This window comes from Saccopteryx bilineata, chromosome 6, assembly GCF_036850765.1.
Source record: "Saccopteryx bilineata isolate mSacBil1 chromosome 6, mSacBil1_pri_phased_curated, whole genome shotgun sequence".
Lineage (NCBI taxonomy): Eukaryota > Metazoa > Chordata > Mammalia > Chiroptera > Emballonuridae > Saccopteryx > Saccopteryx bilineata.
This window is the reverse complement of record NC_089495.1, coordinates 54,425,558-54,453,430: the sequence shown is the minus strand read 5'-3', so window position 1 is coordinate 54,453,430 and position 27,873 is coordinate 54,425,558. Positions and strand designations below refer to the sequence as shown.

Here is a 27,873-nt window from a genome sequence, read left to right as displayed (position 1 = left end):
AACCCTCACAACAAGCTGCACAGTAAGTACAGGCAGCCTCTGTATCTGTGGGTTTCATATCTGCAGGTCGAACCAATCCTAGATGGAAAACAGAGTTTTCCAAACATGACTGGGAACCCATGGATGCGGAGGGTCAACTGTATGCATTGCTCCACACCATTTTACACAAAGGACTTGAGCATCTGTGGATTCTGATATCCAAAAGGGGTTCTAGAACCAATGCCCCACAGATCCTGAGGGACAACTGGATTAGACCCATCTCACAGATGAGGAAACTGAGACTGAGATAATTGGTCTGAGAACTGTCAGCTGTGAAATGGAATAGTTAAAATCTGAACCAAGCTCACCTCAATTCATAGCCTTCTGCTCTTTCTCTCACAACATACTGTCCCCAGTAGTTACTGAAAAATATATTTGAAATGAAAGCAACACTCAAGTAACTCAGGACTTGAAGGCCTCTATGTCCAGATACAGAAGTATCGATCAATTTAGTCTCCATATTTAAATTACCCTCACATACTCCTTTTGTGCTCATGATTCTTTATTTCCTATTATGTCAGAGGCAAGTGATATAGTTATCCCAATTGAGAGATGAATAAACAAAGACGTAACAATGATTATTCTAATTATTTTTTTTAGTGATAGGAAGGGAGATAGTGAGACAGACTCCCACCTGCACCCCAACTGGGATCCAGCCAGCAACCCCTGTCTGGGGCCTATTCGTAAATCAGCCAAGCTATTTTTAGTGCCTGAGGCTGATGTGTTCTGTTCGGACCAACCAAGCTATTTTCAGTGCCTGAGGCCAGATTATTCCAATTATTAAACCAATTTGAAAAGGAAATGTCCAAACTGGCAGGAATGTGGGAAATATGATAAGAAACTATGAGCTTATGGGCACCCCAGAGGGGTCTGTAAAGGCAAGTAATCAAGGTGGGAAAATATTAAGCTAGAATTTATCAGTGTTATACCTTTGAATATGTATTACCCAGAAGTTTTAAAAAGTCTTCAAGTGATAAAAGACTGTATACAGACAAATGTCGCAATATATTATTTGTAATGACATTAACATATTCCTTGTTGATTCATGTGATGCATACTATGTGTAGAGCACCTACATAAATATCAACTCAAATAAAAGAAGTTATATACTTAGATACCTTCTTTATAACATGTCACATTGTATGGATATGATTTAACCCCAAACTGGCTGTTCTTATAATTAAGAGTTAACTTTTTAAAATATTTTAACATTTACAGAGTGTTTGTTATATCCCTAACAATTAGGCGCTTTAAGATCATTACTAATTTCATCCTCCAGACAACTTCATGAGGTTGATAGTATTCTCTCCACTTTACAGATGAAGAAACTACGATTTTGTATGGTTCGACAATTAGCCAAAATCACACACCAAATAGCAGAGAAACTGAGACACAATCCCAGAGCAGTCTGACTCCAGGGCCTCAGAGTCCACTGTGAACGCCCCCAACAGAACCTACTGGGATTATTATTTCCTAAATCATTTTCTATACCTCACTACACAGTCACTGTTTTTGTCATCTGCCTCAATAAAAGTTGCTAGATGTGATGATTTCATATCTTCCTATTTTATTACAGAAATGTTTTCAGCTTGGCCCTGGCCGGTTGGCTCAGCAGTAGATCATCGGTCTGGTGTGTAAAAGCCCCAGCTTGGCTTCCCAGACGGGGCACACAGGAGAAGTGACCATTTCTCCACCCTTCCCTCCCCACCCCCACCACCTGCCTCTTCTCCTCCCACAGCCATGGCTCAACTGATTGGAGCAAGTTGACCTCAGGCACTGAAGATGGCTCCATGACCTCTGCCTCAGGTGCTAAAAAAATGGGTCTGCTTGCGTCAGAGCAATGGCTCCAGATGGGCAGAGCATCACCCCCTAGCGGGCTTAACAGTTGGATCTTGGTCAGGGCACATGCAAGAGTCTGTCTCTCTGCCTCCCCTCCAGGATTTGGGGGATAACTCTGAGGAGAAGTCTTGACTATATTTATATGTATGTATAAACAGTTCAAATAAATACATATATTTAGAGAAAAGAGCTATGATAGTTAACAACAGCTACTATTTACTAAAAATCTGGTATGTTTGCATTTTACAGGCATTATCAATAGTTTTAACAATAATCCCAAACCTCCTCCATTTAATAAGACAGGAAACTGACACAAGGAAAGTAACTACATATGCAGTCTCTGTATCTACAGGCTAGAATAATTGTGGAAGGCCCTCGGTTCTCTGTGGCTGTCTTACGCCCGTCCCCTGACACGTGGACTCCAGAAGGAGGTAAGCAAAGGATCACATCACTCACTCAGTGATTCCCCGGTGTCCTGCAAAACCTCCACCCCTGCTAACCAGAGTCATAAATGGCATTTCAGACCTTAGAAATGTTTTGACCCAATGTCCTCATTTTGTAGCAGGAACTTCAGAGGCCCAAGCAGGTAACAGGGCAGGTCCAAAGTGACAGCGGGCCAGTGCAAAAGCCAGGGCCAGGGTTGTGCTCTTGATTACTTCCCCAACCGGGGCCTCCCTTCCGGCAAAGGCCCTGACTCCACGTCCCTGTGTCATGCAGAACAGTCCATGTCTGTATGTCAATTGACATCCAGAAGAATCGCCGAGAAGCCCAGCCAACAGGGACCTCCTTCCCCCAGGAGTCTGTGTGCCACACAGACACCTGAAAGGCGGGAAAGCCCCAAGGCACAACCCCCCATTGCTGCTCTAGTCAGCCCCTGAGACTGCAACAAAGGCACTGGTCCCTGGAGAGCAGGCTGAATGACAGCCACTGTCCCAACACCTGCTTTCCTCCCAAGTTGCTCAAACATGGGGGAGTAGAAAGATGGCTAACCTATGACCAGAAAGGCAAGGACCTGCAAAGAAAGGGCCTGGTACTGACCGAGGTCTCGGGAGTCTGATCTGAGCCTCAGGAATTGAACTTGATTGAGGTAAAGAGAAAATGCCTGAGATCTGTTTATTCCACATCCCACATTCCACCTTCGTCAACACCGAGTTTTAAAAATAATTCTTCCTGCCTGACCAGGTGGTGGCACAGTGGATAAAGCATCGGACTGGGATGCGGAGGACCCAGGTTCGAGACCCCGAGGTCGCCAGCTTGAGAGAAGGCTCATCTGGTTTGAGCAAAACTCACCAGCTTGGACCCAAGCTGGCTTGAGCAAGGCATTACTCGGTCTGCTGAAGGCCCGCGGTCAAGGCACAGATGAGAAAGCAATCAATGAACAACTAAGGTGTCGCAATGAAAACTAATAATCGATGCTCCTCATCTCTCTCCACTCCTGTCTGTCTGTCCCTATCTATCCCTCTATCTCTGTCTCTGTATAAAAACAAAAGCAAAATAATAATAATAATAATTCTTCCTTATATACTTTCTCAATTAAGAGGCAGCAAGGCGCCATGGGAAAGCACAGAATCTAGGTGAGCAGAAACGGCTCTGAACCTGAGCTGTGAGTATTGAGGTGAGTCATTTCATCTCCCTAAGCTTCAGTTTTACAAACTATACAATGAGAATGGAAACATCGAAGACACAGGTAAAATATTAAATTCATAAGTTGAACCTTGAGAACATTATTCTGAGTAAAATGAGTAAATCAGAAAAAGCTAAGAAGTGTATGATTCCACACATAAGTGGGATATAAAACTGAGACTCAGGGACATAGAGAAAAGTGAAGTGGTTACCAGGCGGAAGGGAGTGCAGAGGGGGGAAGTACAGAGGGACAAACATATGGTGACAGAAAATGACTGGCCTTTGGGTGACAGGCATACAACACAATCAACAGTTCATTCTATAGAAACGACCTGAAACCTATGTACTCTTATTGTTAGTAATCAATGTCAGCACATTAAATTTCATTTCTAAAAATATATATATATATTAAATACGCATATTCCTTTGTGTGTGCACCATGTGAAAGAGAAATGATTAGCACGTGGACTCAATAAATGGGAGTTATTATTCCTGATTGACATTCATTCTCCCTCCTTTCTTACACACTGAATATACTGTCTAATAAGAATCTCAGGGGTCTCAAACTCAACTCAGCATGTGGGCCGCAGAGCAAGATCACAGCCGTTAGGCGGACCGCACTAGGTCTACAAAAGGCAACTGTTACGCAACACTTTTCAGTGTCACAAAACGACCAGAAACTGTAGTTCGTGGATTAGTCTGCGAGCCGCACAAAATTGTTCGGCGGGCCGCATGCAGCCCGCGGGCCGCGAGTTTGAGACCCCTACTAGCTCAAGGTACTGACTTGACGTCATTTCTAAAAACACATAATCTCTCATTAATAAAAAGCCTAGAAAAAAGAAATAAAAGTCCATTAAATAAGCAATTATGTTTTGTCCACATCATCATAAAATGCTACTCACCTGATACAATTCATGATATTCAAGCCACTGTTCAAGCAAAACTACTATTTCCTCACACACCAGTTTGGAGCCTGTATACATTTCAACCTCTGTCCCAGCCTTCTCCACACAGCATAAAAGAATAGTCGGGTGTCCAGACTGCGCTAAACAGACCCCAGGGAAAGCCCTGGAATGCTACTAGTCACTGATTTTCATAACCCAACATGAGTAACATAGTATTTATCAGTATCTTCTTTTTTTGTTTTTTGCTGAATTATTTTCTCCCATCAGGTAAGTTCAGTTTTCATCATTCAATCACTAACTTTATTTCAATCTCAATGCACAATTAAACATTTCATCCTGCCCTTTTCTGTGACGCTCAATGTCATTTCTGGAAACAATCTCTCCCCTAATGAAATGCTGTACTATTTTTTTTTTAATTTTATCATTCCATTTTCTTTAAATTACAAGTCAAAAACAAAGTGGAGAGAAAAACCTACCAAATGAAAGGAACAAGGGAGACAAATTAATAAAGTGCAGAGTGCAGACCTTATGTGGATTCAAATCAACGAATAACATTATTTCTTACTGAGGTAACGAAATGTAAATACTGACTAGAACATTGATGTTATTTAGAAATTTTGGTCATTTTTTTTCAAGTGTAGTAACTTTGATGGTGTTTTTTCTTTTTTTTAAGTGAGTGAGGTACACAGACAGGAAGAGACAGGCAGGAAGGGACAGATGAGAAGCATTAACTCTTAGCAGTGACACCTTAGTTGTTCATTGATTACTTTCTTATATATGCCTTAACTGGGGGGCTACAGCAGACCAAGTGACCCCTTGCTCTAGTCAGTGACCTTGGGCTCAAGCTGGTGAGACTTGCTCAAAACAGATGAGCCCGCACTCAAGCTGGCGACCTCAGGGTCTCAAACTTGGGTCCTCCGCATCCCAGTTCGACGCTCTATCCACTGCGCCACTGCCTGGTCAGGCGTTGATGGTGTTTTTTGCAATGGCTCTCTTCTGCGTCTGAGATAACTACTGAATTATTTACAGATGAACTAATATGAGGTCTGGGAACTGCCTCAGATCGTTTGGGTTGGGGCGGGGCCAGCAGGGGACAGCGAAGATGAAACTGTGGCTGACGCTGGAGAATGTGCACACGAGGCTTCATTTCACTGTTCCCTGTGCTTTTAGCTAAATGTTATAACTGTGCATTTTAAAAAGGTTAAAAGTTAATAAAATGTCACAAAATAAAACAAAACCAAAGGAAAAAAGCATTCTGTGATTGTCATTATCCAATAAGGATTAAAGCAGTAACATATGTGCATACTTATTTAGCCTGATGGCCAGCTAACAGTATTCAATAGCATTTGAATATCTTTCATGTTAAAAAGTGAAGCTTTTAACAAACCTTTTAGATTAAACCAACACTATTTATTACTATTGGAAATTCAAGTCTATGCAACTCAAAAGTCATCACTCACCTTTTTCAAGGCACAAGCCTTGATTACTTTCTCATATCTTTCCTTTTCATATTTCTTCCCAAATAATATATTACTCCTCACAGTTCCTGAAAACACCCAGGGCTGCTGAGAAACATATGCAATCCTTCCATGCACGGTGACCAGCCCCTGGGTTGGGGACAGTTCCCCCAGGACGGCACTTAACAGAGATGACTGAAACAGATTGCAAACAAACACATGTTACAGGCAACACTCAGACAGAACAAGCCACCGCAATGCAGCCTTCCCCGGCCCTGGGGTTTGGTAAATGATACAACACTGTCATTCAAAATAGGATCAAGTACAGCCCTGAAAGTTGCAATTCAAAAAGTTTAAATAATACTATTGGTCAATGTAAACTAATGGTTGATAAGGGCTATCAATAAAGTAGAATATAACAATTCCACTCTACCTAAAAGTTTTCCCCCAAATGAAATGCTATACTCAACAAAGGCTAATTAAGGATGTTGAACACTCTCAACTAGCAGAGTGACCTGGCACGATATCCATTTCATATGTCTGATGTTTAATGCAGTGGTACCAGCAGCCAGGTACCCTGTACTTGACAGAGACTTGCTCTTGAAAAGGGATGTGTGCATAATATACTGTTCACAAAAATCAGGGATATTTCAAAATGAATGTGAAGCAATAAAATATCGTATTTTTTGCTACATAAGACACAGTTTTTTCCCCCAAAAGTAGAGGGGAAAATGCCCCTGCATCTTTTTTTTTATTTTATTTTATTTTTTTCCCCCTGCATCTTATGGAGCAAAAAATACAGTATTTATTAAATAGTTTAACACACCATTTGGTTCAGATTTTTTTTCTTTTCCTCCTTAAAACCCTAGGTGTGCCTTATGGTCAGGTGCATCTTATAAAGCGAACAATATGGTATGCCCCTAACTTTTGTGAGCAGTGCATATCCAATGCCCCAGGAAAGGTTCTTTAAAGGAACTCTGAAGTGAGTCATGTTTCCCAAGAGCAAAAATGTATCATAAGAGAAACAATCCCCGTCACTTTTACAGCCTATGTTTGCACTTCTAGACTGTGTTGTTTCAGAACACACAAGACTAAGTGTGCGTGCACAGGTCCTTCAGATCTGTGACAACATACAGACAAGACACGCCTGTGCCTACATGATCAGAGAGCTTATCACACGGAGTAGAAACAATCTGTTCAAACATCTGTCTCGTCCCGCAGCCCAGCTGCTTCTGGAGGCAAAGGCGTCCAGGTCCTACAATATCTGCATCTTCTGTGCCCAGCACTGCGCCACACCCATGGCTGCACCCTTGTTAACTGTGCACTGACGTGACTTGGATAAGTCAGACGAGAAAAGGTTTAAAGCTTTCCGGAAGAGCCTTTACAACCTCCTGACAAAAAGAAGTCCTACTTTCTTAGTCATTCCATCCTGAACAGCTGTCATTCAAATAATTTCCTTCACAGAGATAGCCAACTTCCAGACAAACACTTCCCAACTCGAATGGCCAAGAAGAAACACATGATGTGCTCTACCCAGATTTATTTGGCCATGCAACCTTCCTGTAAAAGGGACACTCCAGAGAACACACTTTGAGAAAGGCCATTCTAGATCCACCCAACTCATACCTGTGTTACAGACAGCTGTGGGCTCAAGCCCGGGATTCTGACATGGGATGTTGCATTGAGCTGCCAGAGGACATTACAACTTACCTTTCCTGCTCCCACAGGTCCGACCACAGCTAACAATTCACCAGGTCTGACAGTGAAAGAAAGACCTTGTAGGGTTGGGATTTCTGATGCCTACAATTAAAGTTTACAAAAAAAAAGTGTCCATTTCAATAAAGCAACACAAATCACTTCACAAAGTTGAGAAAATAATGTAATAGTCATTGACACGTGCAGATCACCCTCATCTTTCTCCTTCCTATTATAAAATATTGTGACCTGGAGTCCTTTTCATCTAATCATATTTCTCTGGGGGTCTGAGCCAGCTCCAGGTGCCTTCAGGAAGGCCCATTCTTTTAACATATTTTCATATGGACACAGCTCTAGACGGAGAATATAAGTAGTAGAAATGACAAGGCACCTTCTCAAAATAAACCTTCTTGACGCACACTAACTTCTTGAAAATAATATAATTAATAGAATATTCCGTGTGGAAGGTTTTCATCATTTGTTTGTCAGAACTCTCGGTTTTACTCTTAGTTCATTTATTTCCACCAGGTGGCAGCATAAGCACGTGGCATGCCTGTACTTCACTAACAATTTGAAATCTCCGCTCATCTCAGTTTTCACTTGATAAAGACCCAGTCCATTCATTTCTCGAACAAGATGTCAGTCAGTGAGACCTTCCTCCACCTACCTGTTTGGCTGTCTAGTAAAGCTGGTTAGAGTCCACGTCTTTCTACCTCCTCACAACTCAGCACGTGCTTCATCCTGCTTCAGCTTAGAGAGCTGTCTGTGTCCACCCCCAATCCAGGGGCTCTCTCATTCATTACCTAACCTGACAGCCCCTAATGATCCCCCAGCACGGGGCATAATCTATCCACAAGCAATGATCGCATGACAGAGCAGGGTGACGTGTACTATAATACAAGCTACAAAAAATTTTTTCTGAGAACATGTTGTTAAGGTTCTTGAAAGAACAGCTCATCTTACAATGTTGCAAAGTTTGGCACAAAAGAAATTTGGTCATGGCTCATATAAAGCGGCTGTTAGCCACCTCAGTGCTTCATCTAACTCGATGCATTCAATAGAGTCCATTTTTATAATGAATTTAAATGGTACTTTCCATAAATGCTTAACAATGTATGACGAGTAATAGGAAGCGGGAGGCAACTCTACCATATTAAGGCAGGGCAGGTTAGGTAAGGCTACTTGCGTCCAAGTGCAAAAGGTGTAATGATGTGGTTTATATATTTGAGTATTGTTTCGCTGGAGATGGCAGATATTAAAAGTAGATAACCACAGTGCAGGTGGCACAATACTCAGTCACAAGCATGAAAACCCGGAGTCTGCAGGGTTTAGACACCTGGACCACTGTAAGAGGAAGAAACAAGGCGGAGGTGGGAAGGAGTGCTGGCCTGGCACCTGTTTGCTCTCAGCTCCATTCCCTGACCTCCCCCTGCTATGATCTGACATGCCAGCTGCTGCAGACTTCCTGCGAACTCACACTGCAACCTCAGGCCCGCCCCTGGAGAGCACCCTCTGAGGACAGGGGGCAGGCGGGGCAGAAGCTGATACCCATCAGTGCCTCTACCTGCTTCTAGCAGCCTTCCCACGCCAGTCCCATCCCCTCTGCAGTGCCAGCACCCACAGAATAGCCCTTTACTCTGTAATGCCTACTCCTGCCGGCAGCCAGGCTCCTGGTTCTCCTCACGACCAAACAACAAACACACTGACCAACAAACGGACCACCCAACGAGCCCCTTTGGAAAATTCCCCTCCTCCCTGCAGCCCTAGCGATGGGACTATCAGGGGTCTCAAACTCAACTCAGCATGTGGGCCGCAGAGCAAGATCACAGCTGTTCGGCGGGCCGCACTAGGTCTACAAAAGGCAACTGTTACGCAACACTTTTCTCACTGCAGTTGAAAACAAAAAAAAATCAGTACAAAATTGTTCGGCGGGCCGCGAGTTTGAGACCCCTGGACTAGATCTACCTTCCTGCCATTGCCGATTGCTCAGTCACCTGACCTGCCACCTATGTAACTGATCCTTCTGCATGCAAGTCCCTCTCCTGTGGTGTGGCTTGTTCTCCTGGCTAATCCAGACTGACACAGAAGGGTATGCACAGAGGACCATGGGGCCAGGGAGAGGAGCCCTGCAGCTGTAGGGAAAGGACCCTGCACTGAATGCGCAGGTTTGAGAACTTGAGCTACTTGGTTTTCTTTTTTATCCTCCCCACTTGCCTAAATGCCATAAATAAACCAAGTACTGGAGAAATCCTTGTGATCCGGCCAGTTCTACCTGTCAGCTTGCCACAGTGTGAAACCCTTAGATTGGGGACTCACTGGAGCTTACTACGCCCGCCTGCTGCTCCTCCCTGCCGCCTGCTGCTCCTCCCTGCCCTCGACTGCCACCTACGGAGCCAGCACCACCCAGAAGCTCAGAATAGGAGAGCCCCCCTCCCCCACAGCACAGATCCAAATCATAGCTTCATTCAGCATGTGTAAGATCGTCTGATAACAAGGTAAAAAATGTACCATCTAATCCTATAAATTCTAACATCATAAACTCATGTCTTTTAAGTTCAAAATGTGGTAATGGGCTGATATCATACTTAACCTCCATTAACTGCAAACCTTGTTCCTGATTTTTGAAAAGTTTTATGACATACTTTTAGTAAATGAGCAAGTCACATTTGAAAGTATGTGTAAAATCTCAAAATTCCCTATTAACTCTAAGCCATCAGCTGTCTTTAAGCAGTCACGACCTTGTAACGGAGGGTTTGTTACCTTATCCCAAAAAGCAGTAAAATCTTGCACATGCACTATCGTTTTACCGTCTGATGGCAGCTGAGAGGTGCACTGCTTTATCTCATCAAGCAACAGAAAGTTCTGTGAAAAAGGGAAAAACGCAGGTTCTGTAAACAGCAGCAACAAAGTCGCAAACAATAATAATTGCTTGCTTGCTATTTGCAAAGTAAAACTTTATTTTACACAGAGTACATATTTTACCAATTGCATTTAAAGTGTTAGTTCACATCAGAACACACAATATATAACACAGTTGACCCTTGAACAACACAGGTGTAAACAGGTCCACCTGTGCATGGATTTCTTTTTCAATAAATATTGTAAAGGTATACATTTTCTCATCCTTATAATTTTCTCAATAACATTTTCTTTTCCCTACCTTACTTTACTGCAAGAATACAGTATATAATACATATAATATACAAAACATGTTAATCAACTATCTACATTATTGATAAGGCTTCCAGTCAACAGATTAGTGAAGTTTTTGTTTGTTAACTAAATTTTTTTTAACAAAGAGAGAGAGTAAGGAAGGAAATGAGAAGCATCAACTTGTTGTGTCTCTTTAGTTGTTCACTGATTGCTTCTCATATGTGCCTTAACCTGGGGCTCTAGTCAAGCCAGTGACCTTAGGCTTCAAGCTAGCGGCCTTTGAACTCAAGACAGTGACCATGGGATCTTGTCTATGATTCTATGATCAAGCTAGTGACCCCACACTCAAGCTGGTGAGCCTGCACTCCAGCATGCGACCTCGAGGTTTCAAACCAGGGACCTCAGTGTCCCAGGTAGATGCTCTATCCACTGCACCACCACTAGTCAGGCTATTTTATAAGTGATTTGAGAGAGAGAGGAAGGGAGTGAGAGATAGAGACATCAATTTGTTCTTCCACTTATTTATGTATTCATTGGTTGATTCTTATATGTGTCCTGACCAGGTATTGAACCCACAACCTTGGTTATACTGAGACAATGCTGTAACCAACTGAAATACTAGGCCAGGGCTAGTTTTGAGGGACTCAAAAATTATACACAGGGTGGGGGATGGGAGGCATTGGCCCCTCTAACCCCATGTTGTTCAATGGTCAATTGTATATATTATAGCATAAATTTTATATATTTATATTTAATTGTATATAGTATATATAACCATATAATACATTGTATATAGACTGTTTATATAGTATGGTATTATATTTAATACATAAAAGTATTATACATTATTACATACTATATACATATTAGTTATAGATATGAAGAAAAGAGCTCATGGCCACAAGGCTATTTCTGTAACTTTCTCAACAAGTGTATCAATAACCCTGAAAAGAAAACATAGCTCCTAATTTGAACATATTTAGAACTTGGGCATTTTTATTGTCTTGCTTTTGTGTTACTAACAATAAACACAGGAGCTGGTAGAAAATGATCCCATAAGTATTTACTGAATCCTGCCCTGTCCCAAGCACCACGTGACGTGCTAGGAACACAAAGACAGAGGCCATTCCTGGCCTCGGGGACCAAGCGTGCAGGAGCACAGGCGGGGAGCACAAGTGGCCGAGACCCCGAAAGAAAGGCCGGACCCCCCAGTTCACTTGTTGTGACCTTTAGCTGAGCACTTGAGTACACTATGCTTTTCTCCTGTGCAAGACAAATCAGTGTATCACTACTTGTCACAAACTATCACTTACAGTCATTGTTCTAAAACAAAAACATGCTATTTAAGTTTCTACTCTTAAAAAACAGCTTTCAAGCAGCTTTTTCACAATCACGCTCCTTAGTAAATGCCCCGTCCTCGCCAGCAGGAAGGGCCCCCTGTCTTGCTGTTTTCCATACTAGTTAGGAGCGATTCAACACTATGGAGCTGAGAAAAAGTCCTGATAACCGTTACAAATCTTACAGCACAATATACAGGAAAACTTCCTCTTGCTCTGCGAATGCTGGACATAATGAAAAAAGCTGTAATGGTTCAGAAACTAAATAAACAACTGAGACCACCCCCACCCTGCCCAAATATCTCTGAACATGTGACAGACTATTGGCTCTCCTCAAAATCCGCTCTTCTCCTCTCAGCAGTCTACAGGACGACCTCTCTCCCCAGCCTCCCGGCAGCCACGTGACTAAATTCAGACTAATGGAAAATGACAATGTCCGGGAAACCTTCTTTATCCCACAGCCTGGGACTTGGAGGCCGCCAGTTCGCTCAAGACTACACGCAGTGGAGTAACAAATAGTGTCTGGATCCCGGACACCACTAGCCAGGGACTTGTCATGGAATGAATTTTGTGCCCTAAAAAGCTATGTTGAAGTCCTAACTCCAGTTACCTCAAAAGGTGACTTTATTTGGAAATAGGGTCATTGAAGAAGTAATTAAGGTGTGGTCATGCCAGAGTATGTGGGGTCCTAAACCCAGTATCACAGGTATCCTTATAAGAAGAGAGGAGAGATGCAGAGACAGCCGCACAGGCAGAACACAGCCATGTGACAGAGACCGGAGTGATGTCATTACAGGCCAAGAAAAGCAGGGTTTGCTGGCAACCACCAGCAGCTGGAAAAGCCGGGGAAGGATTCTGCCGTGCAAACTTTAGACAGATCACAGGCCCTATTAGCACCTTGTCATCAGACTTCTAGCCTCTAGAACTGTGAAAGTACAAATCTCTATTGTTTTAATCCACCCCTGTTTGTGGTATTTTGTCACCACAGCCCAAGGAAACCTAGATGGAAACTTACAAGGATTTCTGCATGAGAGAAAAAGCAAGTCCTTGTGTCAGCGACTTTAACGTGGGTATTGTAGAACCCGCCAGCAAACCTAACCCTAACCCGTACAGGAGACAACTGAAATAAACACGTGAACATGTTTGATAAAGACAAAACGGCACATTAGTAAGTCGCATGCCACTCTAAAAATCATAATTACCCTTCAAATTCTTGTCTATCACTCCACAAAGTTCTACTTCAAAAGAACTAGTAAAAACTAGAAATGAAAACTTCCATGTAGGAAAGAGAAAACGCATTCCTGGGCATTTCTTCAAAGACTCAGCAAGTGTGAGACACGATCTGCTCATTCACGCCTTCCCTCATCCACCCACTCATGCTCCTTAAAATCGGGCACTGCTACTCCTCCCTGTCCAAGTCCCTGTCTAGGCAAGGAGGCCGAATGGGCAGACTGTGTTGTGGTCTGGGGAGGACACCTGCACAGGCTTTAAACCCAGAACAGCCTGATTTCTCTCTGCACACCACCTCTCCCATAGTCAACCAAGTATCAAGTCTTACCTAGTCTGCCACAATCCATCACTCTGTCCAATTCTCCATTCCTCTGGAAACAACACTCATTTCAGAATCTCACTACCAACTGTTGAAAACACTGACATAACGTTTTGGCCATCTCTCCATACTTTCTGGTTCCTTCCCCAGCACTCCAACACTACTGAACCTATCCTAAACACAGTCACCCCCTACTGAGCTCCGTAAAACACCTCTGAGAATGTCCAACATGCTTAAAACCTTTTGGTGACCCATCAGTACCTAAGTCCATGCTCCCAAAGTGGCCTCAACCTTGATATGCTGAGTACTGATCCTACCCACCCTTCCGAGTCAATCTCAAATACTAATCTTACTAGGAAGCACATCAAAATGGCCCCAACTGGCTGCCCTCCCACCTTGGTACCCGCATAGTGATTTTGTCTCATAGAAGATAGAAACTATGTCATCACACACTTGAACAAACACAGCCTCAGTGCCAAATAATGCCAAGCTTCACGCAGTCAGCATACCCGCTATCTACAAAAGGAATGAACAGAATATATGGTTGGTTCAACTGAGTCAAACCATTGAATACATTGCTACAGCCTTACACAGTTAACATGTAACAAGCAAAGGCAACATATGTCGTAAATCTTGCCAAACAGAATCAAATTTTGATTTTAGCTTAAGCGTATAACCATCACATTAAAACTCGTTAGCGTATAAATATTAGGACAGAAATTTCCCACCTTAAAAAAAAAAAGAAAAACTATGTACGAAGTGAGGAAGTAAATCTATTGCGCGTTAGTCCATAAAGAGGTCTGAGTGGAGAGAGAAGTCACTATCTAGCAGCTGGTAAAGGTGCCCGGAGTGCTGGGTGGAATTTCCTCTAGTATTATACACAGGCTGATGAAAACGCTGAAATTCAACTGCCATCAGAGCCACAAAGTGCAAACCCAGAACGGGTCATGTGGGGAAGAATCAGACACTGGAACTCGAGCCAAAGAGATTTGACTTCAGAGTAGTTGCTGGGCAAAAATCTAAGCTGCTTTGGGGAAAATATAATCTCAAAGATGAATTGTACTGGTTGTAGAAGCTGCTGAAGACTTTCAGTGCTTTGAAATTAAAACAAGATCTCTTTATAATCCTATTGGCCTTATTCAATGCCAAAACCAACAGTTCTTTCTCCTCACTAAAGGAAAAATAGAACTTCTTGAGCTTGTAAATTCATAATAAGTCCTTCGTTCTCTGTACATGAAAGAGGAAATTGAAAAGCATGTATAGAAGAGAAGGCACTACATGATAAAGCCCTCAGTAGATTTGCCGCATAAGCATGGATCACAGTACCGCCCCAAAGGCGCAAAATTGTGGTGGAATTGCTTCCACACATGATCGTACTGGCAGTCGCTCAAGATGGCCCAGTCTACTGAGTCCCAGGCTGCAGCAGAGAGGGGGGCAGCTAGCTTCAAGAAGACAGTGTTTCCCAAGCTCTACATGCCTCCTAAACTACTGGCCGTCTACGGTCCCGCCTCACCTAGCTCGGACGACCTATCAGTACTCGAGTACTCTGCAGGTCCTTCCTCCTCTCCTGCTGCCCTTTTCACCTTCTAATTCCACAATAACACATCAAACTGTGCGCGGAGAAAGGAAGAAAAGTAAACACTGGACCAGTTCATTATACAGTAGTCCTCCCCCCTTACCCAAGGGTTCACTTTCCATGGTCTCAGTTACCTGCAGTCAAATGTAGACCAAAAATATTAAGTGGAAAATTCCAGAAATAAACGATTAGTAAGTTTTAAAACTTTGCTCCATCCCACCCAGGACGTGAATCATCCCTTGTCCAGCATCTCCACCTGACTGTGTCTCATCACACACGCACTGCATCGTCGCACACCATTCATCATAGAACGAAGGGTAAGTGCGAGGCGTGGATCTAACGGTGGGCACACCAGGTGCGCCCTGGGCCCTGACTTCTGAAGGGCTCCACAAAACCCCAACTTTACACTTTTTTCTAATGACACCAAGTTTGGTTTCATATGTGCAATTTTAACATTAACAGTACATAATATTTTTTTATTTATTTAAATATATGGTTAACATGCATTTTTATTTTCCCCATCTCTTTCTTTTTCTGAAGGGGCCCAATATCTTCTTCTGCTCCCGGGACCTCAACCGACCTTAATCTGCCTCTGGTGAGTGCAGTACAATAAGATATCTTGAGAGAAAGAGAGAGACCAGATTCAGATACCTTTTATTCCAGTATATTGATATAATTGCTCCATTTTATTATCCGTTATTTTTATTAAGCTCTTACTTGCCTAATTTATAAATCAAACTTTATTACAGATATGTGTAGGGAAAAGCACAGTATACGTAGGATTCAGTACAACCACAGTCTCAGGTATCCACTAAGGGTCTTGGAAAGTATCCCCCTCAGATAAAGGGACACACACCACTGTACTTAATGCTTATTTAACTATTAGATATTTAGGAAAGGAGACTGAATCGGGCATATGGCCCATCAGTGGGTCTTAAAGCAAGCACCTGGGTAATCTGAAAAGCATCCCAGATCTCAATGCTCTTCTCCTACACAAATCTTGTCCCCTTCTAGTATTTCGTATTTCAATGAATCCCGGTGATTTTGTAGCGAAAATCCCAGAGCAACCTGTAATCCCTTCCTTCTGCTGAATTTCTCCCCTTCCACCATACCCAACTCAAGCTTGTTCAAATCTGACCAAGTCCCTATTCCACCCTAAACCAAACCACATCGCCTCATTCCTGAACTACCTATGCCTCCTTACCTATGGCCCTGCCTACTCCGGATCCCACCCCACCTCACTGACCAGTTCCCGTAGGCTGCAGCCGGAGTGAGACCTGAAAAAGCTAGAAGTCAATGCTATCAGTACGGTCCTGTGTGGTCCCCTGCTTGGGTCCCCAGTGCTCACTCCTCTGCAACCTCAAGCATTTTTGGTTTCTCAAACATGTGGGTCTTCTTTTTGTGCACTAAGGGTTTTTGTCACATAACTGTCCCCATGTAAATGCAAAGCATCAGCCTCCTACCTCCCCTCCCCCAACTGGCCTGCCCTTGCCCCCTCACACGCATAACTGTACAGGCAACTTCTTAAGCCTTCCCAGGAACCACTGCCGCCAAAATTACACCAGCGTCTGTCTCTGCCAAAGTACCTCTAGCAGGTCTTCCCTCCCAAGGACTAAGGACAAACACACATGAACAGTGAGTTTTCTCACTTGCTTCTTTATGACTGTCCCTCCCACCACTTGACGATACATAAATTCCAAGCAGGAAGGACTTCTGTGCACTTGCTCATCATCGACTATATGCATTTCAGCACAGCGCCAGGCTTAAGGTAGGGTGCTCAATTCTATGCGGACTAAGTGACTGGCTGCATAAATGAATTCCAATATTTGCCCACCAAAAATCTAGCATCAAACAAGACAGGTGTCTGTTCTTTTCCTCTCAAGTGACGAGTTTTAAAGTGATCTGGGTGTCTTTTTATATTTGCTAAACACATTTTCACTCTGTGTACTTTAATCCACAGTGAGGGTGATGATTCCCAAATATGGCCTATTTCCAGGTACACAGAGGCATTTACTAATGACATAGATACGTCAGCCAAAACCGAGTGAACCGGAATCTCACTACGGTGCGACAATTCAGTTTTAACAGGAATACCATGTGATTCCGGTGAACTAGAGAGTTAACTTTTTAAGAGGCTTATAGAAACCATATGGACTGTAAAAGTCTAAGATCTTATAAAGAAAAAAAATTCAGTAATTATTTCAACACCACCATGAAGCAGTTCGCCATGCTAAGATCAGACCTTGCTCACCACTCACTCTGCCCTTTGTCCCGCCTTTGATGAAACTGCTGAACAGATCTGTAAATTTCTAGGCCCACCTGCTTACTAGAAACTATGCATGTGAGGGAGATCTGAGGTTACTTTCTCAAATCAAAGGTGCTTCCTTTATCAAAACACAAACTAGCCTGACAAAGTTAGCCTCAGGAAAATTCTAAGTTTTCAGTAGATCATAATTTAATGTCACGGCATACAGCTTACACGGGAAGGAATTTCAAGCCTCAGTATGATACAGTTCAGTTGCATTTTGGCAGGAAAAAAATCAAAAGTTCTACCCAAGTATTTGACAATTCTCTGAAAACTTTCTTCAGGATCCCTTTCATGCTATACTCCTTGATGTATTACATAATCCATCAGAGAATGGAAGTTATCACTTTCCACTTATTAGTGCTCCACTGTTAGGCATTCGCAGAATCCTGCCAACTTGGCAGAGCTGGACAGTTTCCTCAGTCGCACATTTTCTGAGCACCTGCTATCTGTGAGGAGGACGAAGATGAATGAGGCACTGTATCTGCCCTGTACCAGTCTGGAGTTCCGGGAGGGAAAGAAACCCTACAGATGGCTTCACTACATGAGGTGAGGACAGAATCTCACACAGGAAGCTCAAGGAAAGAGGCGGGGATTCAAGGGGGTATGATGGTTAATGTTGTGTGTAAACCTGGCTAGGCCACAGCTCCCAAATATAATATTTATTTACTCAAACACATCCAGATGTTACAGTGAAAGTCCTTCTTAGTTGAGATTAACATTTAAATCAGTAGACTCTGAGTAAAGCAGATTACCCTCCATAATGTGAGTGGGCCTCATCTAATCAGCTGAAGGCCTTAAGAGAAAAAAAGACTGACCCTCCTCCAAAGGAAGGAGTCTATGTCCAGACTGCCTTTGGACTTGAGATGCATTTTAACACAAAGCCCCACAGTTTCAATTTTCTTGTTTCTCGTGACGGCCAGTGAGACTGTCTTGACTAATTTTGTTAACCAAGGAACACTTAGTGTTTCTATTTATCTCTATGGCCCTGTCTGCACAGCCCAGGAGCCAGACTGGCAATGTCTACATTAGCACCAGGTTGAGTGGGGACACAGCTCTTCTCTTTAGAGAGCAAGATCACCAAGTCCAGATAGACTGGTTTGAGATACGCTGGTGGACACCCAGAACAAGGAAAAAACTCAGACCCAGCCCCACCCTGGACAAGACCCAGCCCCACTACGTGCCAGGAATGCCTGACTCAAATCTCCCTCACTGTGCATTTCCCTAGCATAGACTGGGCCACCCTGGGGCTCTGCTGAGTGCCAGTTTTGCCCTGTGACTATTGTTTCAGTCAATCCAGTATTTATTTGATGTCCTTCATGTGTTCAACATGGGGCCAAGCAAAACTATCAGGCACGGTCTGCTGTCAAGTGGCTTAGAATGCCCCTGGGGAGTCAGAACCACCACATCTGAAGTGACGTGGAGCAGCGCTGTGCTGGCCTGGATGTTACTGCAAGCAAAGTCAGCATGAACAGAATTGCTGGGAGAGGGTTGTGGGAGCTGGCCAGAGGGCTCAGGGGCACTTGCTTAAATCAAGGACGGAAGCGAAGGCAAGCTGGGGGGCTGAAAAGAGCAAACAAAAACCCGAAAATGGGAATGAATGTGGCACGTGATAGAAACAAGCCCCGCCCCCTGCCAGAGCATTGGATTGTGTGCTGGGACACACACTGCAGCCAGGTGAGTTTAAAGCTCGAGTTTAAACACTGGATTCCATAGACACAGGAAGCCTTCAGAGATCTTCCGGGCAGGCTAAATGATTAAAACAGCACTTAAGGAAAGGGTTAAGAAACCAAGGTTCTGGTTTACAAGTTGTGTGAGGACAGGCACGGCATTTCACCTATTATAGAACCTATCTCTTTATCTGTGAAGTGGGTACACTGATGCTCGTCTCATTCAATCGTTCAGGATGCAATGAGATCAAGTGTACAGGCTTCAGGAGAACCTGGCCCCAGGCAGCCTCACAGCAGGGATCAAGGACAGGCAGAGGCGGCTGCAGCACAAACAGCACTACAGCGGCACAACTAATATGCAAAGCCACCACCTGGAAAAGTTAGTGCCCACATAATCCATCACTATGGTGCAAGTCTATTTCTAAACGTCTTCTTTCCAATGAGGAAGCAACCGAAAAGAAATTTTGTTGAACTGCATGAATTACCCTTAATAAAGTCCCTAGTATCATAAAATATCTCAGTGTTTATGACAAGACCACCACCACCAAAGAAATACCCCAATGCTATCTGACTTGACAAGACCTATCACTGGCGTCCACCGCTGTGGAGAAGCAAGAACAAAACCAAGCAGGTTTCCGGCCAAGCCCAGACACTCAAGCTCATGCCCAAGTCCTCGCACAGAATGATCTCATCCTCATTGTAGACATGTTCGTGAACACACAGATTCTTAACACAGGGTGTGTGCCTTCACCTGGTGGGACAGCTAGTTACTGTCAACACTGGGTAAAAGTAAAGGCAACAGCAGGTATGGTGGAAATAAAAAAAATTTTTTTGAAGAGAAGCAGCCTGCTAGAGATAGGCTGGGGAAGGAGGAAAGAGTGAAACGAGAACAGGGACATAAAGGCAGAGGCCCAGAATGCATCCTGGGAACCACGTACAGCACCTATGGAGGAAAGACCCCCTTTTTAAACAGAGAGAACTAAGTGAGGTGGAGGCCGTTCATCCTGTCCAAGGAGCAGGGACTTTCCAGAAACTCCTTCCTTCATGGCCCAGGGAAGGGGAATCCCGTTCACCTCAGAACTGCATGCAATCCCTACCTAGTCATTCTAGTTAGCTCAGGAGATAACATCTGTTTCCCTCTCCTGCTTTGACACATCTCAATTGCCCTGTCGTTATGACACGGACATCAAGAGCCCTTTGCCACTGTTTTCATCGCTACCCATAAATGAGCGGTGGCTCTCATGCTACCTGTGATGCAGTCCACCCAAGAACATGGGGAGAGTGTGCACGACAGTTTGGACTGACTGCAGACTCGGCCCTGAGAGTTAAACCTCACCTAACTGGGACACAGTGACTCTAAAGAAAAGGAGGTAGGACTTTACTTAAATTCCCCTCAACTTTAAAAAGTTATTTGTCACCAAACCTTGATTCTCCGGATGCTGACGATTGCCTCTGACCCCTTCTCAATGGCCGAAGGGAAGAAGAGAGTAACTGTCAACCGCACGGCCGCATAGAGTGTCACGGCCACGAAAGCACGTCTGGCTGTGATCGTGTTGCCCAGCAGCACATAGGTAGCAAAGGTCACGAAAACGATGATTTTGCTGGCAATGAAAAACGATGCCAAATTCATTCCTCTAAGGTAGGAACTTCTCAAGATCTTGGAAATTTCCTTCCTAGAAGAGAGTAGGAGATGGGTTTCAAGGGCAGCTTGAACATCAAAGCCAGGACGTGAATCCAGTGCCTTCTGTACGTGGTCCCTTTCTAGGCGGTGAACACGCTGAAGATAAACACGTGAATCTAGTGCCTTCTGCCTGTGGTCCCTTTCTAGGCGGTGAACACGCTGAAGATGAACAATCAGCCCACAGTTCAGACTCTGGGTCTCGCCCCACAGAGGCACCCCCCACGCCAGAACCACTTCACTCCCGGAACTAAACGCAGGCTCGATGTTGCGCCTGAACACTGTGGGTATGACTGGGTTTGAACCTTCCTTCGTAAACATGGTTCCAGTGCCAGGCCCTCAGTGACGGCAGAAAGAGGCAGCCTGTCCCCTCCAGGAGCATATAAACGCATTGCAATTGGAAAAGAAGATCAGCAACACAAAACTTGTGAGACAGCAAGACACTGGACAGTGGCAGCCAGCACAGGCCCCAAGGGGACACAGAGAAGAGGCCTCTACCTGGGACCAGTGAAAACAGGGGATCACAGGGGAGTCACACACATAGCTTCTGAGAGGCTGAGCACGTCAGTCGGGGTCAGAGGAGAACGTGAATGAGAATGCTTACTATTTTTTAAAAATACGAAAATGTGTGATATATATACAACTTACCTCCTCAAATTGGTAATAAGATCTGCAAATGACTTTTCCCAAGCATACATTTTTATTATTCTTATGCCAGTTATAACTTCATTCATGGTTCTGATCCGGATGTCTGTGAAAGCTGCAGTCTTACTCCTAAGGGGATAAATGTGAGAGGTGACTTATGGCGACCGTAGCCCAGTGTCCCTCACAGCAGAGGGCACAGGTGGACAGCAGGGACCAAATCATTCCCTACAGCTCTTTTTTCTCTCTCTTTTTTTTTTTTTTTTTTGGACAGAAACAGAGTCAGAGAGACAGACATATAGGAAGGGGGAGAGAGATGAGAAGCATCAATTCTTCATTACAGCTCCTTGGTTGTTCATTTATTGCTTTCTCCTATGTGCTTTGACTGGGGGACTACAGCAGAGCGAGTGACCTTTGGGCTCAAGCTAGCAACCATGGGATCATGTCTATGCCACCACACTCAAGCCAGCGACCCTGCGCTCAAGCAGTGACCTCGGGGTTTCAAACCTGGATCCTCCGTGTCCCAATCTGGCACTCTATCCACTGCACCACCGCCTAGTCAGGGCCCCTACAGCTCAGGGCCCCCACAGCCTGACCTGTGGTGGCGCAGTGGATAAAGCATCGACCTGGAAATGCTGAGGTCGCCACTTTGAAATCCTGGGCTTGCCTGGTCAGGGCACATATGGGAGTTGATGCTTCCAGCTCCTCCCCCCTTCTCTCTCTCTGTCTCTCCTCTCTCTCTGTCTCTCCTCTCTCTCTGTCTCTCCTCTCTCTCTGTATCTCTCTCTGTCTCTCTCTCTCTCTCTCTCCCTCTCCTCTCTAAAATGAATAAAAAAAAAAAGAGAGGACTCTCTATTCTGCTGGGAAAGGAAAGAGCAAAAAAAAGCTTCAGGTTCCAGTAGCACTGGAATGGGCTACGAAGGAACAGGAACATTCCTCCATGGGAATCGCAGAGACAACGCTACAAAGGAAAGAACTCAGTGTGCTTCAGACAGCAGACCTCCCTCCCTGACAACCTTGGCCAGCACCCAGATCTGCTCCGATCTGCTTCCGGTCTCATCCACCACCAGCCACTTTTACATCACATACACTATTAGGACTGTGCAATGTTATGAAGACATAATTAAGATCAATATTGCCCTTGGGGAGCCTACAGCTTAATGGAAACAGAGAATTATAAAACAACACACACACTGCAATTGGCTCTATCACAAGCATAATAAAAGTACATGCAGATAGAGTGGGGCCCACAAGATATCTAAATGTATTACTATTTAATATTTTTTGTTGTTGTTGTTTTGCAAGAGAGAGAAAAAGAGAAAGAGAGAGAGGGAAAGAGATGAGAAGCATCAACTCATAGTTGTGGCACTTGAGTTATTCATTAATTGCTTCTCATACATGCCTTGACGGGGGGGGGGGGGGGGGGGGGGCCTCCAGCTAAGCCAGTAACCTTTTGCTCAAGCCAGCAACCTTGGGCTTAAAACCAATGACCTTTGGGCTCAGGCCAGCAACCATGAAATCACATCCATGATGCCATGCTCAAGCCGGCGACCCTGCGCTCAAGAAGCCCGTGAGCCTGAGCCCAAGCCGGATGAGCAGATGAGCCCGTACTCAAGCCGGCGACCCTGCGCTCAAGAAGCCCGTGAGCCTGAGCTCAAGCCGGATGAGCAGATGAGCCCGTACTCAAGCCGGCGACCCTGCGCTCAAGAAGCCCGTGAGCCTGAGCTCAAGCCGGATGAGCAGATGAGCCCGTACTCAAGCTGGCGACCTCAGGGTTTCAAACCCAGGACATCAGCATTCCAGGTCAACACAACACTCTATCGACTGTGCCACCACCGATCAGGAGTATAATTTAATAATTTTTAAATAACTTCGATGTATGTAAATTCTGCTTAAGTACACTTCTACTTGCTGAAGCATGGTGCCTAAACAGCTAGCCAGGTAGAGCCAGCAAATGCCTTCTCCTCCCCTGCTTCAATGTTAGCTTTCAGCTTAAGGATGCAGCCCCCACCCACTACACTTGAAGAGTCTACAACGCAGACAAAGAAGAGAGTATAAAAGGCATTTCTTTTGTTTTTGAACAAAAGTATCGGGCAGACTGTGGGTGTTACCAAACACATATTACGATATGAAATATTACCTCTATGTGTTTCTCTTACCGGTATGATGAGAATAACTTCCCAATGCAGCTTTGTAAAGGCAGAAGAATAATTAGAACAGCCATTCCAGCAAGACATGATATTCCTATTTCCATCCAGAGCAGGACAGTCACTGCGATGGCCTGCAATGGGCCTGCCCACAGGTAATGCAAGAATACTGTCACCTTGGAAGGAAAAGAAAGCCGTTGACAGGACTATTTAAAGACAAAACCAGTGAAAGATACAGTAGGCAAACAATCTGCTCTTAACGAACAGAACAGATGAAAGCCTAAACAGAAATGATCACAGTGGGTTTTAAACCTGTTAAAGCCACAAGTATCCACCATTCCAGGGCAACACAGGGCAAGCCACAGGGGTTTCCGGGGAGAGCCAGACCAGCAGCACTGCAGGGAAGATTTCAGCTTTGCCTTCCCCACCAGGGAGCACATGGCTTCCCCAAACTCTGCCACAGAAGTCAGCCTCACCGCCCCTAAGCTCTCCAACACCCAGACAAGCCTGTACTACAGAACCTACCACTGTCTCCAGTAACGATTTCTGTCTTTACTTCCCTGACAAGCTGTGGCTTCTTCAGGGCAAAAATCTTATTCATCCCTAAAACTGGGTAGGAACCTTAGTTCATTTTTTGAGAAATGAATGATTAAAAAAGAAGTGATCTAACCCTGGCTGGTTGGCTCAGTGGTAGAATGTCGGCCCTGGGTGTGGATATCCCAGGTTCGATTCCCAGCCAGGGCACACAAGAGAAGCACCCATCTGCTTCTCCACCCTTCCCCCTCTCCTTTCTCTCTATCTCTCTCTTCCCCTCCCACAGCCAAGGCTCCATTGGAGCAAAGTTGTCCAGGCACTGAGGACGGCTCTCTGCCTCAGGCACTAGAATGGCTGCAGTTGTAACGGAGCAATGCCCCAGATGGGCAGAGCATCACCCCTAGATTGCATGCCAGGTGGATCTTGGTCAGGCGCATGCAGGAGTCTGTTTCTCTACCTCCCTGCTTCTCACTTCAGAAAGAAAAAGAAAGAAAAAAAAGAAGTGATCTAGTGCAAGAAAGATCTGTCCACTAGCTATAATGCCCAGGATAATGTGATATACTCACAGGGTAAGTGGAAAAGGAGCAGGCAGAAGGTTAGATGAGAGAAGACAACCCATCTGGCATTATTTATTGAAGCCTTCCTATAATAGCAGGCACTGTACAGGACACACAGAAAGAATAATCCCTACCCACCAGGAGCTCATCATCATGGATTAAACCAGAGGAAGAGAAAGACAACTCAGCCAGCAATCCCAACATAATATGCTAAGATGGGCCACTCCGGAAGACTATTAGGTACACTTAACCAAACTGGGAAAGAACATCACCGTCTGCCTTTAACCACTGAATTATGCTGTAGGCAACATAAGAAAAAAAACTCTCACCTATAGGACAACACACATTACATCTAAGTTGCACACAGAAGAAATGAGCATTAAATTTAAAAAAAAGTCCTCAACAGAATCCTAGCCTGTGCCAAAAGCTAGCTAGCCCCTGACATTCCGACAAGATCAACTACGTAAGAAGGGCGGGAAATGGGAAAGGACGGCTCAGGGGCAGCTTACCTGATCAAACTTGTTCACGTCATTGGACAGCAGATTGACAATCTGGCCTGTGGTGGTCTTGCCCATGGCCACGTTACTAAGGCGGAGTGCCTGAAAATAAGAGAGGGAAAGAGAATTATATTCCAACGGTGATACCAAGCCCCACTTAGAGGACAGCAAAACGGAGCTCATTTTCATGGGGTCTCGTGTGATGCCAAGACAAACAAGCCAACAAGGTTCTGGGGACGCAGGTCTAGCCTCTATTCCTCAGTGTGACGGCAGCCACAGCCCGAAACGACAGCAACAGGAGAAGCAGGAGGTAGAGCAAAACCCCCACTTCGTTTTTTGTTAAGTGTGGACATGCCCAGAGCATTAAAAAAAAAAAAAAAAGTTTATACTGAGAAGCCAACTAAAGTAATTTTGAGCCAATCAGATGAGAGCAGAGAAGCTGCCTAAGGAAGAGATTTAGAGGACGCAGGCTGCAAATCTCGGATCAGTCATTAATTCTGAGTGTGACATCCTTCAGACACTCCAGGTCTTGGTTTCCTCATTCTGTGAATGAAAATAACCCCTCACCCCACCTAGATCACATGTTTTCTACAAGAGAGAAATGACAAATACTTATTTCCTGCTCCGTATAGGACATCAATGGGACAAGATACGTACAAACATCTGCACCTCAAATGCGAACTGGACAGTATGCACAAGTGCACAGGGAACTGGGAAATGTTCTGACTAACTGGCACTGAGGGGCAGGGCACCGAATGGACCTTGCACAATGAAGAAGAGAAACTATGATGAAGGGAGAGAAAAGAAAGGATTGTGAGTGAAAGGAACAGCATGAATAGAAGTCAGGGAAAGGAAAACGTGAAGATCGTGAATGAAGAACACCCCAAATCTGGAGTGAAAGACGGGCTGGGGAACTGCTAAAGTCTGGAAGGCACCATGGAACCACAAACATTGTTTTACATTAGAGTGAGAAATTCAACTTGAGGAAGATTAAACTATGAAAGTGATTGTCCGGGAGATTCTTAAAAGAAGGGAGAATTACCCCAGGGCAGAAGTAACAAGATAGGGAACTAGGGTTGTGTGAACAGGAAGGAACGACCAGACATAATGAGAACACTCTGAAAAGTAGAAAATGCTCTGCAAATAAAAGTCCATCAGTCACAAAATATTAAGGAAGAAAGGAAGGAAAAGTAGGATGGTTAGCAAGCTCTTACAGTACAGAAACAGAACTTATTGCTGAAAGCTATCTTGAAAATACAGCTTGAAATATCTTGAAAGCTAACTTGAAAATAGAATTTATTACTGAAAGCTATCTTGAAAATATATCTTGAAATATCTTGGAAGCTATCTTGAAAACAGAATTATCGAAAGCTATTTTGAAAATATTTTTAATGCCAATTTTACAAACAAACACATGCTACTCTCTCATGGAAAAACTACATTATATATTTTAAAGGAGTGGGTATTTGATATCAAATCTTAACAATTAAAATAAGGCTTGAATGGCACACCAAACTTTTATTCCAAACTGATCATTTTCAAGACAAAAATCTCAAGACAGCTAGAATTGTCATTCACAGACTATCACTGCTGCCGACACTGAGAACTGCAGGGCAAGATGGTATAGAGCAGTGGTCCCCAAGCCCCGGGCCGGTACCAGTCCATGAGGCATTTGGTAGAAAGAATAAATAACTTACATTATTTCCGTTTTATTTATATTTGTCTGAACGATGTTTTATTTTTAAAAAATGACCAGATTCCCTCTGTTACATCCATCTAAGACTCACTCTTGACGCTTGTCTCGGTCACGTGATACATTTATCCGTCCCACCCTAAAGGTCAGTCCGTGAAAATATTTTCTGACATTAAACCGGTCCGTGGCACGACAATCAAAACAGCATGGTATTGGCAGAAAAATAGACACTCAGACCAATGGAACAGAATAGAAAGTCCAGAAATAAAACCACATATATATAGTCAAATAATTTTTGATAAAAGGGCCAACAACACACAATGGAGAAAAGAAAGCCTCTTCAATAAATGGTGCTGGGAAAACTGGAAAGCCACATGCAAAAGAATGAAACTGGACTACAGTCTCTCCCCCTGTACAAAAATTAACTCAAAATGGATCAAAGATCTAAACATAAGACCTGAAACAATTAAGTACATAGAAGAAGACATAGGCACTCAACTCATGGACCTGGGTTTTAAAGAGCATTTTATGAATTTGACTCCACAGGCAAGAGAAGTGAAGGCAAAAATTAATGAATGGGACTACATCAGACTAAAAAGTTTTTGCTCAGCAAGAGAAACTGATAACAAAATAAACAGAAAGCCAACTAAATGGGAAATGATATTTTCAAACAACAGCTCAGATAAGGGCCTAATATCCAAAATATACAAAGAACTCATAAAACTCAACAACAAACAAACAAACAATCCCATAAAAAATGGGAAGAGGATATGAATAGACACTTCTCCCAGGAAGAAATACAAATGGCCAACAGATATATGAAAAGATGCTCATCTTCTTTAGCTATTAGAGAAATGCAAATCAAAACGGCAATGAGATACCACCTCACACCTGTTCGATTAGCTGTTATTAGCAAGACAGGTAATAGCAAATGTTGGAGAGGCTGTGGAGAAAAAGGAACCCTCATACACTGTTGG

The 27,873-nt window shown here is 43.9% G+C and overlaps 1 protein-coding gene across 1 annotated transcript in view; it reads right to left on the bottom strand.

Annotated features, from left to right (window-relative positions):
• ABCC4 (ATP binding cassette subfamily C member 4 (PEL blood group)) overlaps positions 1–27,873 on the bottom strand; it is a 289,300-nt gene that overhangs the window by 168,669 nt on the left and 92,758 nt on the right. The window contains exons 5-11 of the mRNA XM_066234422.1: positions 25,216–25,305; positions 23,628–23,791; positions 21,475–21,600; positions 20,572–20,821; positions 10,319–10,420; positions 7,574–7,663; positions 5,867–6,058 (exon numbers count right to left, since the gene is read on the bottom strand). Coding sequence (XP_066090519.1) covers positions 5,867–6,058; positions 7,574–7,663; positions 10,319–10,420; positions 20,572–20,821; positions 21,475–21,600; positions 23,628–23,791; positions 25,216–25,305 — 1,014 coding nt within the window. The remainder of the gene's footprint in view (positions 1–5,866; positions 6,059–7,573; positions 7,664–10,318; positions 10,421–20,571; positions 20,822–21,474; positions 21,601–23,627; positions 23,792–25,215; positions 25,306–27,873) is intronic.